General features: G+C 39.9%; 1 protein-coding gene across 1 annotated transcript in view; it reads left to right on the top strand.

Annotated features, from left to right (window-relative positions):
* Window positions 1-12339, top strand: part of LOC121942216 (SH3 and multiple ankyrin repeat domains protein 1-like) — a 255555-nt gene that overhangs the window by 106795 nt on the left and 136421 nt on the right. The window contains exons 5-6 of the mRNA XM_042485361.1: window positions 1385-1456; window positions 6766-6874. Coding sequence (XP_042341295.1) covers window positions 1385-1456; window positions 6766-6874 — 181 coding nt within the window. The remainder of the gene's footprint in view (window positions 1-1384; window positions 1457-6765; window positions 6875-12339) is intronic.

The raw sequence follows: 12339 nt of genomic DNA on the forward strand, positions 1-12339 counted from the left end.
TGGTTTCATGCGGTTCTTGTGTTGTTTAAATGAAAAAGTCACCAACATTTTAGCCAGAATTTCCAAGACATGGAAAAACAGCAATAAGCTACTTAAGAAATTGCCAAAATAAAAGCAAGAAATCTGTAAAAAGTTACAAAACAAAACATACAAAAACAATAAAGAAATAAAGAAAAATGAATACTTTTTTCTGTAACATAGTTGTAAATAAATAAGAAGAATCACACATTTATAAGTGAAGATTTTTGACATCTATAGTAATACCTCCCACCACAGCTCATTTTCAGGTCATTTTTTGTTTGCAGGACATTTCTTGCCAAGTTGCTTGTTATGTTTTTTCGCGTTTTTAAAAGGAATCAAAACAATTTTCTCAAGTTTCAGAGGTTTAAAAGCCTGTGATAGGTGTCTGAATGCAGAACAGGAAAGCTGATATCAATCCAGGTGTTAAAGAGTTACACTTAAAATGAGGCCTTGTTCTCATGTACACAGGTATTTTAAGCAATGCATTTTTTTTCTACTCCAGTTTAAAAAAAAAAGGGCTGTCCTCACCAACGTCATGAAAAAAAAAACAAAACTCTGCAGGCTCTCAAGCAATGTCACGTGCACGCCAAAGCAGCATGTGGCAATATATAACCTCTAGCGTCAGGTCACGTTGACCAACCAGAAGTCTGAAGTCATTACCGATAAAGGCACAACAACAACAACAACAACAACAACAACAACAACAATGGCACATCGCAAAAGAGAATCATATGTGTAGACTGACATTGCAGTGGAGTTACTCCTCAGTGTCACGCATGAATATAAAGTGAATAAAATCCAAAAAATGTGGACTGGGAGTCTTGCTAAAGTACAGTGATATCCTAGCTCTTTCACTACAGCAGTACTGTTATGACATGTCCCCAAAGTTTCCTCATTGCAAGGAGGATATAACTAGGGCCATCGACACCACTAAGCTCAAGGCGATACAGGGGAAATATAGGCAAGCGGTAGACGCTGGTCGGACAAGCGGATATAACTCTTTTTTTTTAATTGACTGAAAACTGAAAATTGCTTTTAGGAGATAACGACGCACATACTGACATCTAACATAGGAGACAAGCCAAAAAACCCTGGTTTTCCTGTGTACGCATAAATACTAAAGGGAAGTTTCTGAATTTCTTAACCCTGGAAGGAGTTTTCCAGAAGGTCTGTTTTCACTGACCTGAAAATCTGTTTGCATGTAGACGAAAGGCCAGAAATTCATTAGAAAAAGCTATGTTTTTTAAAAATACCCAGCCAGAGAGTTTTCAAATCAGAGCTTTAACAGATCTGTGATGGACCCATTGTTGTAGTTTGGACCTTTTTTAAAAAAAAAAATAACCCTCTGGCTTTCACTCCACAGTTCCGCTACAAAAGCAGAGTCTACAGGCAGCCCAATGTGGACGAGAAACAGATCGCCAAACTTCATACAAAGGTAAGAGTTAAGCCATTTAGTAGAATAAGAAAAATAAAAGTTTAAACATAATGCTTGTTTGTGGCTTGCGATTGGGCTTCTTGAAAGCACATTGGCTCTCAGGCTGTGGATTGATCACAGGATCACAAGCACCATTTATGGCTGCAAGACAAAACTGTTCATGCAAATGTGGCAATCAGCATCCTCGAGACAGGTTTGTTCCAAGCTGCAACATCCACAACAACTGTACAGGGAATGAATTTCTTAAAAACTCACCTGGTTACATATTATTAAGGTGCAAAGTTAAGCAAATGTAGACTCAGGGCTTCAAAACGGGAGTCCCCTATCCAGTGGTTGACATTGCAGTAGTTATGTCTGTTATTTCAACAGGTTCTCATCCTGTCATCACATGTTGCAGCTTTGCAGTGAACGTGTGCATTTACTTATTGCGCTCTACATATCCTTCTGTGTGTACTAGTTACACTCTGGGATGCCACTACCATGATGTCAACAAATACACATGGTGGGATGATGCTGCACATGATCATGCTTAGGCAACAAAAACACAAGGCAGCCAACTATTTATACAGTGTATGGTTTATTCCAACTCTCCAAGAAATGGCATACATAATTTCCAATGTATCTAAAAATTATCAAAGATACAGTATTTACATGCAACATGCAATACTAAATGGATATGAAAAAAAAATAAACAAATATATATATATATATAATATATATATATATATATATATATATATATATATATATAAATATATATATATATATATATATATATAAATATTTGGAAGCATAAAAGCTATTGTTTGCTGTGAACCAGAGTATTATCTTCCTGTAGTAGTAGTATCTTTCTGGAAAGACCTGCCTGACACTGAGTGTGTAGAACAGCAAATAAAAGCTTTCAGACGGAGGGGAAAAGCAGCTGAATTACTCTTTTGTTGCCGGTCAGCTATAAACTCTCTTTTCCACTTGGCTCGTCCCCCAGTCTGTTTTGAAAACAGTGGGAAACATTTGCAGTCAGGAGGCAAACAGTGAGCAGCTGAAAAGCCAAAGAAAATTCAAGAAAAAGATGTCACAGAGCCGCCCACCTCAGTCTGACTGTCGACTGGCCTCTGGGAAACACCACAGTAATCACTGTTTCATAGCAACCAGGTTGCCAAAATAAAATCAAACTTACAAATGCATTATCTAATCTATCAATTTGAATAGTGTCTGCATACCTGTGGATGTGGAAATATGAACTTTGGATTTTTTATTTTGTGGAAAAGGGGGTCGAATAAAAATTACATGTAAATTTGATCAAATCCAATGCTCCAAATTGCTATAGCCCAAGCTACTGTTCCATGGAGATGGACCATACTGCAGTCTGTGATCCCTCTGCGTCACTCCTTTAAATGACACTCCTCAGCAAAGGGGAGAGCACACTGCAGCTGTGAAGACGTTTCTTTAGTTAGCAGCAGTAGCAGCTCAAATACAGCTGGTGCAAGTCCGTCTCTGCCTCTCCTGAGGTATGGGCCACTCAAAAGTAGTCTCGTAAGCCAGGAGTGAGCAGCGAGGGCACTGGGCGCTTCAACATGCAACACGCACGGGTGGCGTCACTTTAGAACGTGGCTCGAGGGAACCCTTCATGTGTGCATGAAACGCTGAAGGACAGTGTCTAGTAATAACGCTGCTGGTAACCACGTAATATAAGGAGTGCTAGTGTGTTTACACGGTGGCCAGGTGGGGAGGTGGATGGGTCCTACAAACAATTGACTTTCATGCAGGAGTCTGGAGTTCACTTCTCGTGTGGATGTTTTTTTTTAATTTTCCTACACCTTAACATGTGCCTCTTTTGCCTAAACCTAACCATCCATGACTTTTTACCTAATCCTAACCATTGTGATGGCCAGTGCTGTTGTGTAAACATAAAGACCATGCTGCTTCATCCCACCATGTGCATTTGTCGACATCAAAGTAACGACATCCCAGAGCTTAAACAGCTGACACAGAAGGGTACCTAAAATATTATAGGTTGACGTAGAAGGTCACTGACAGAGCGGCACCGTGTTTCGAGTTCAGAGTGAGAAACTTGTTGGAGGAAGACAGAGACGAACCATGGTGTAGCAGCTAGCATGTGGGAGCAACTTCTGGGTCACAATAAAAAAGACAATTAAATATCAGAATCGAATTCAGCCTGTGGCCCATTTTGTTCATTTCCAAAATATTTGCCTTTTAACACAATAAAAGGAGAATATCAAAGGAACAGATGACACACAGATTTAATTGGGGTAAGAGAATCTGTTTGGTTTTATTCTCAGCAGTTTGAACCGTGAGACATGGAAAGGGCGGAGAAAAAAACACTCCAAGCAAGCGGCGCACTGTGCTTACCTGTCAGTTTGGTCTTATTTTGAGCTTCTGTGTTCCTCTGAGATGATCTGTAAGTTTGTGTGCTGTTCAGAAGGAGTCTCTTTTTCTGCCCCCCCCCCCCCACCCCCCCCCCCCACCCCCCCACCCGCTCCATCCGCTGTTTCTCCCTCATGAATTGAAGAAAATCTCGACAGTAAACTGACGATTTTTCATGGTTGTGTAAGGCTATCTCTGGGCTGCTGTCCCACAGCTACTGTAATCCTGTAATGCAGCCAAAGTGTCTCGGGCAGCTCTCTGTTACCGGTACACCAGGAAACTGTCTGACAGCTGCTCTAATTCTAACGAGAGGAGAGAGGGAAGGAGGGAGAATGAAAAATAAAAAGGCAAAGTAAAACATGTTTTATATAAATGAGGAGATTGAAGATAACACACACACACACACACACACATTGTGCAGAAGTCATTAGAGAGAAAATGTGGCCCTTCTATAATAAACATTTATTTCTATAAGTGAGGCATTTTTTTCTCATTTCTTGGCCAAGCCAACTTTTTGGAGTTAATCCTGTTTGCCGTGCAGTCTGCTGTGCTGTGGTTGGCTGAAGCGCACACTGAGACAGCCAATCACTCGCCGGCCTACCATCCTGTTTCAGCAGAAGGAGAGGGCGCCATCCTCCAGACTCTGATTCACCAGGCCCCTGCACACACACATACACACACACACACACACCAGCTACATTAAATAAAACATTGCATGAAAACACAGGGCCATCCATGTACGTGAACTCTTGACATTTTCAGATACTGAACTGGCGGTGACTCATAATGGCCAATATTTATACAGAAGCACTCCATATCTGTTGTCAGACTTGTTTAGTTTAACTCAGTTATTATTGGCAAACCAATGAAAAACATGAAATATTAAGCTGGTTAAATCAAATTACAATGTGGGAGCACATGACACTGATAAGATACTCTTAGAGGATATCAAAAAGTCTTTTGGCAGCAAAATTTAGAGCAGATTCACTGGACCGGGATTGTAACAGATTCAGGGATTCTGTTTCAGGGACTTGATTTTATGCGGGTACACCAGCTGTTACAGTGCACACTGTGTAGCTGTATATTGTCATCCTGAATATCAGACTGAATTATAAATGTATTGTTGCATCCTTATCCAGTCTGAGATCATGTCCCTGATATCTGTTTTCAGTTAGGGAGGTGCTGCTGTTTTGTCCTGACCAATTTAGCAGAGATTTAATCTGAGACTCAGAAGTCTGGAACCAGTCTAGGTACATGATACTGTGGAACACAAAAAGGACTTCTTAGCATGGATGTCCTTTGCTGATATGCAGGATGGGAACCGAGCGTGGTCAGGCATATTTTCATGTGTATTTTCATGTCAGTTATTCATGCGTCACATTGAAATATCAAAATGTTCTCATCCCAAGCACATATTTCGCTGCTTTGTCAGTGGACTTCTGCATCTTCATATATACAATCTAGGTTTCCTTCTGTGTCTACATGATGGCAACAAAAGCACATGCTTAGGTGTAGACAGCAGAGGAACATGGTTAAAAACATCCTAGTTTGGCTCTACATTCATATGGGAAGCAAACACAAGCTGAAAGTCTTGGATTTGTTGGACCCATCCACTGCCCCTCCTACCCACCCTAAAGAGGCCCTCGTGCTCCTTACGTTGTCACAGACAGCATTTCAACCTGATGAATCTATCATACAGTTGCTACAGGTTCTGGAGGTCCTCGTCAAATCACATCGCCTGTCTGTGTATCTGTGTTCTCATTCCGAACTCGTAAAATAGCGCCGCTTTATCATTGCTTTAGCGGTAACTGTGCAATGCCAAAAGGCTCGGAAACTGCTGCAGCACAGAGGTTGTCCAGTTTATTTTCCAAACCTCCTGTACAATGGCTAGCAGGGTGCTAGTCCAGCTGGTGTCCATCCTTATCCATCTTTCTTCCATGTTAACTGATGTTTACATTTGAAAACCTCAACCTGGCTAGCTAGGAGCTAGCCTAAAGTCGGCAGATGGAGAGTTCACAGACTGATGAGTTGATTCCCTCATCCTGATGATGACGTGCAGTCACTAACCAAACTTACCACAAAAAGCACCAGCAAGACTTGCAGAAATAAAGAGCCTACATTTTATACAAATTTAATGGAGCTGTCAGAGAGGTGACTGGAAACATCTGTGCCCAGATATTGGCTAAATAGAGCCCAGTCTATTTTTGATTATTTTTTAGTTTCTTAAACAATGCTAGTTGTCAAAAATGCCCTGAATGAAAACAGCGCTGCTGTATAAGGTTGGAAAAATATTTATACTAATAAGGAAATGTCTCCTCCTGTGTATTGGCTGATATACTTAGATTCAGATCTGGAGCAACACAATGTGATGAGGACATCCCAACCTTTAGTCTACTCCCACTCCATGTCCTGCCCTTTTTACTCCTCCTCAGTTATTCTAGTGCCTCTCCTCTCAGTTTGTTCTTTTCTACTGCTACCCATTGTCTTTTTCTTCTGCTATCTCACTCTTCATTCCTCATTTTCTGCTCTCCTTCGGGGAGCTGCTCTCTTATCTATTTTTATCATGCGGCCTGGAAAGAAAGCAGACAGGAACAGAACAGAAAGGAGCAGCCATTCCACTCCCCACAATCGCCACACTCAGTCCTGTCATCTCTCCTCCCGTGCTTCCTGCTTTCACTAGCTTTTATTCTGCCTTCTATTCCTCCGTCTTTAACAGTGAATCTCCCTCAGTTTCACACTGTTCTCCTAAACGCTTCCACTTTTCAGCTCAGTTGTGTTTGACCCTGTACACCTCTCTACATCTCAACTTCTATTTCCGTTATTTCCAGCTCTGAAACTCTATCCTGCCGTTTTCACTCTCACACCCACCACCATTTGTTCTTTCTTCTCACGGTAATAGCTCTTTCTCTTCTGTGGTTGCACAGGCCAATCTGAGGAAGTTCATGGACCTCATCCAGCATAATCAGGTGGACAAAGTGTCGAAAATGTTGGAGAGAGGCTTCGATCCCAACTACCATGACAGTGAGACTGGTGGTAAGGCAGCACACAAGTGCAAACACCAAACACATACCAACTTCATACCTCCGACTGATTATCAATGGAACACACCAGTTCCAAAAAACAAAGAGTACTGTAGTTAAATGGGACACAAAATGTATTTGTGTTTGTGCCTTAACATATGTTCTTCCTACACAACGTATCCTCATAGAACACAAATAAGATATCCTACGAATTAGCATCCTTCCAATAATATTTAGGCAATATCACACCAGAGGGTGTGCTTTCACATAATTTAAACACAACAGTGATGCGGTTAGAACCGAAGCCTTGTGTCAAGGTCTGCAAGCACCACTGAAGTGCTCAAATGATGTTAAAGCAGACCCTGGAGTGTAATATTGCGATTATACAAATATTATCAACAAAATAAAAATGTATTATCAAAATGTATTCATGTTCTGGGGCAATTAGTTCTCAAAATAAAAGGCTTTTTTGCGACTGTTATCTTCGTTTCAGGAGAAAACAGAGTCTCACTAATAACTGGAAACACGTCAGTAGAATCCTATGTGAAATAAAACCTAGTTTACCACTCCAGCGAGTAGGTCGAGTCTTAGTAACAACCTGCAGACACATTCTCTAGTCCCTGTTGAGTCCGCTGGCCAACTTGTGCTTATACTTTGAGGAGATTGTGGGGTTTCCCCAAACTAAATAAATACCACAGATATAAACAGCTCCCTGTCATAACACAGCTAATGGAGGATGCCAGAGGATGACGAACATTTCCAATAAGTCAAGAGCCAGGTAAAGTCCAAAAGTCAAAATAAGTAAAAAAATGAGAGATAATTTCCAAAATTCACAACATGTTGTTATCTAAAGGAAATAGTTTGCTTCTTGATGTCGTTTAGCCTTTCAAAAAGATTTTACTGCGGTCAATCACTTAGCCTATATTTCCCATCATGCCTAGTTCTGGAGTGAGTAGTTTTTAGTTTGCAGTTTATTTAGCTTTTTTATGTTCATACACACAAATGTCACTCTTTGTCAGTGTTGATGATGTATCTGTTCAAAACATGTTGGTTTGTGCTGGTTATTGTCATCTTTGTGTTAGTTTATAGTTTACACCATTAGTGAGTTGACCATTACGTTTTATTTGGTCTGAATATTAATTTAGGGAGTTCCAATTCTGTCATGACAGGATATAGATGTTGGTTGACGTTCATAAATGAAGTAATTATTCTAGTGATGAGGAACGTGTGCTGTCATGCATATTTGTGCTCAGTCTAAATGTTCAGATTGCTTGGTCAGAACAACTTGTTGTATCCTTAACATAAAGTCATGTAACTAACATAAAGTTCCATCAGAAAATCCCAGAGGAAAGTCTGTTGTTTTATGATCCAGTCACGACCTCAACCAGCCTCCATACAAATCGTTCTTTCCCGCGTCTTTGTTTTCTCTCACATGATTGTCACATGATTGTAATCTTCACAATACATGGGTTATGCACGAATTAATGGCTCACGACCACATGAGATATGTTCAAGTTTGAGTGCATTACTTCCATTGGGAAAACATACGAACAGTTGATGATAATAGCTCGTCCTGCACCAGGGTGTTCTCCTCTAGAATCACAAAAGCTGAAATTTTGGAGAGAGAGTGAGATATTCATCAAATTCCTCTGTGTCCTGATCCCAGTTAGACCATCAATAATCCCAACAGATGTCGTCCATAATTCTGAGGATTCTAAGTCTGGCCCCTGCCCCCTCTCTGCACAGATGCATGTATAGAAAGACTTCCACAGTCTGTAGGTCAACAAGTAATGAGAGACAAATGGCTGTCATCTCCACAGCTGAGGCAGCAATGCTTCCGGAGAGCATGGCTCCAACAAAGTGTTGATTATCTCAGCTAGTCTGAATTAATTTAGTCCTATTCTTGTGCCAATTGTCCTTGTTAATTTCTCTCATATTTAGTCAACCTCTTCCTGTTTTTTGCCTCCGTGCCAGCGACAGCTGTTGGGGAGGCTTTAACATCTTCATTATCATCATCCGTTCATCCTGTTCTCAAGAACAGGATATAGAGATAGGATACGGGATATTTCAAGAATGCCTTCAGGGAATTTCTTCAAATTTGGCACAAACATTCACTTGGACTCAACGATGAACTGATTAGATTTTGGTTGTCTAGTTAGTTTTAGTCAAAATTCCATTGACTAAAAGGCTGGGCATTTCAGCTATAGTCAAAGCAAACTATTGACATTATAGTCTTTTCTGGCATAATATTATATTGAACTGAAGTCAAAACCAATAATTTATTTCATTTTATTCAAACACTTTGCAAACACATCACTATCTGATTTAAGAAAAACAAATAAAGGTTGAATGATCAAGACAGCAGCTTTGCAGAAAGTGTCTGGTCTCGTGGTTTGATGGTAACATCCAGTTTGGAGTCAGATGTCTTGCTTTCTTCCAGGCCCTGATGTTGTCCCTGCTAACTCTGACTTACTTTAAAGTAAATTACTCCAAGTCTCAGACTAAGGCCCATTTCACACAGCACGTGTCATCAGCAGCGCGTCAGCAGCAGCAAACATGTTTTTTTTTTTTTTTTTTGTCTTTTTTGTTATTCTTTCATGTTATTGTGAAGGAAAGCAACACAGGAAGTAATCCTAGTTCTTTAAGAAATGATTCATTACTAATATAAAATGGGAAGGTGTGTTAGTTTTAATATAATTTCAACTAGGATTTTCAAAAGATTAATTTTTAAAATCTTGATTAATTGCTTAATTTCAATAGTTAATGACATGTTTACAATGCCATTATTTTGCATTTCAAAACAGCTTTGAAGTCCATTATGTCAAGGTAGAGCAAGTCTTATCAGATTGTCTTAATTGGGAATCTAATGACAGCATTTGCTGACTGATTTTGTCTGATTTGTGCTCAGTTTCCACTTGTTTAGCAGCGCTGTAGTTAACTCTTTGATTTAGCTCCATCCACAGCTCTGTGTTGAAATAGAGCTTTGTTGTCTTTGGCGTTGCGGTTTCTCACTGACATCATTCTGATTACCTGCAGCTGTGGGCTCAGCTCATAGGTGGCAGCAATTTCAAGACTGTTTAGGGACCCCAATCTGTACAATAGGTGAAAATAACTGCATAAAACCTGCATGTTTTTTACTTCACACTGCATGGGACTAGCATTAAGTGGGCATGTCTGTAAAGGGGACACTCATGGGTATCCACAGAATCCACTTTCGAGAGTTATTTCCCCCCCTTTCCTGAGAAGCTAACATGCCATGGTTAGTATCACTGGATTCCTCAGTCATCAAGTTTCACATAATACAAGGATCATCACTTTGGCTTTAAAATTTGGTACAGCCTCTTAAAGACAAGAATGTCAGTCAGGATTGCTCGCGATTTCAATTTTTTTTTTTAACAAGTTATGTACGGACGTAATCGCATCGTGATTAATGTGTTGACGCTGACAGCCTTAATTTTAACACATTTGTTAACCTTTAATAGCTTACATCCTCTTTCAACCTGCCTCACATAGTTCCACTTCACTTTGTTGTCCCATCATTATCCAGACCGCTTTTATATGAGCACAAAAACATGCCTGAACATTCTGTTTTATGAGGCAACTGGTAAGAAAGATGGACGTCTTCCCCCTGATGATTTCTTTCCCGTATAACTGGCAATAATATCCAGTGTTAACGACAAGAACAGCAAATTAGGTCAAGTGTATGAGTGAGTGGACCATGTGCATGTTTGGAGATAATAAGCTATTATTCTTGCAGGCTTGCAGTGTCCCGAGATGTTGGACTCTCTGCTTACAAGCCGACCTAGAAGGACTCATAACTATTATCCTAGCTTTGCGCTGCACAGAACACCTGCTCTTATGGAACATTTGTGAGCTGTGTTGAGAACACATTGGCATTAGGACACAGCTCATTACTCCGGGCGCCGGTAGCCCCCCAGTGTGGTGTGTGTAAAAACATCGAGCCAAGTCTTTGGCTACAATAACCTTCTTTACTTAGAATGGAACAGGCTGCCTGAACACACACATTCCTCTCAGGCATACCTGGTACACAGCTCGCATGCTCACACCTGAAGGACAGTCAGTACAAAGATACTCCTTCACTGCTGCCCAGAGGCCAACACACTCCTCTCCTTTAGCTGGCTATTTGCTATATTTTGAACTTGTGCGCGTCAGTGTTATTTAGCAGTGCTTTTACAACTGGCAGCAAAGCCATACAGCTATCTCTGTTCGAACACAGTTTAACACTGTGGCACAATAAACAAGGGCTGGAATTTTAACAGGCTGTGGACTCCCTCTGTGTAGTCTTGGAGCCATCTAAGTTACAGAACATCTTTAGATAGCTGCTTTTTAAACAAACTCCACTGAGCAGGCCTCTCTCTGAAATTACATTAAGACACAACTAGTCTGAAACAGCAAATGGGTTTTGAGGGAAATGTAATTCCAAGCAAATTACCTTTTCTTTTCACATAATCAGAAAATGTTGATAGTGATTGTACTTGGCAGGTTGCAAAAATGTTGATATTGAACGTCTTAGTGTTAACTGATAATGTCTTTCAGATTTTTTCCACCAAAATGGGCAGTCTAACAAAACAGTATCCACTTGTGGTGATCACAGCATGATTTTTGATCACGTTCTTTATTAACATTTAACGAAAATCATGGTATTTCCCTACACTAAAAGGTGAAGTGTGTAAAATTTATGGGGATTTAGTGGCATCTAATGGCAAGCAGCTGAAACTTCTCCTGGTTAGAAATCCATCAGTGTTCATTGATCAGGAGGTTTTTACTGTGAGCCAAATTATCCACAACAAACAGACCAGATCATTTAAACCAGTAAAAACCACTGAATAAAGCAGTTACAAATCAGTGTAACTCTGGTGCTGCTCATTGCAAATTGGCTTCCTTACAATGGTGGCTGATGCAAAAACAAGAGCCAGTGTTTTAATCAGCTAAAACTCCTGGCTAGAAATCCTGGTAACACTCTCTATGACGACTACATCTATAATGCATTATGACGGCATTCATAGTGAATTATAATGCATTCATGATGCTTTATGAATACACTCATAAACACACATAATGCTTACTGATGCACTATATCAATAGTCATAAACCATTATAGATTTGACTTATAATGATTTTTAAGTGGCAAGGGTCTTATGGATGCTCTTGACTTGTTATAAACCAGAGGTTGAATGCTGAAGCTTATAATACATTATGAATATTTATACTCACTTATTCACACATCAACAATTAACTTTTGTAAGGACTCATAGTGTGGTTTAACAATACATGTTGTATCATAAGTTATCATTGTATGTGTTAAGTAAAGTGAGGTACAATTAGATGCATTTATAAATATTTATGCTTCATCATAATGTTTCATTGCAGGTGTTAAGTAAAGTGTAATCATTTCCATGCATTTATAAGAATATATGCCACATCATAAGTGATTATTGGGTATCATACATGAGAATA

The sequence above is a fragment of the Plectropomus leopardus genome, chromosome 1 (genome assembly GCF_008729295.1).
Source record: "Plectropomus leopardus isolate mb chromosome 1, YSFRI_Pleo_2.0, whole genome shotgun sequence".
In the NCBI taxonomy this organism is placed as follows: Eukaryota; Metazoa; Chordata; class Actinopteri; order Perciformes; family Serranidae; genus Plectropomus; species Plectropomus leopardus.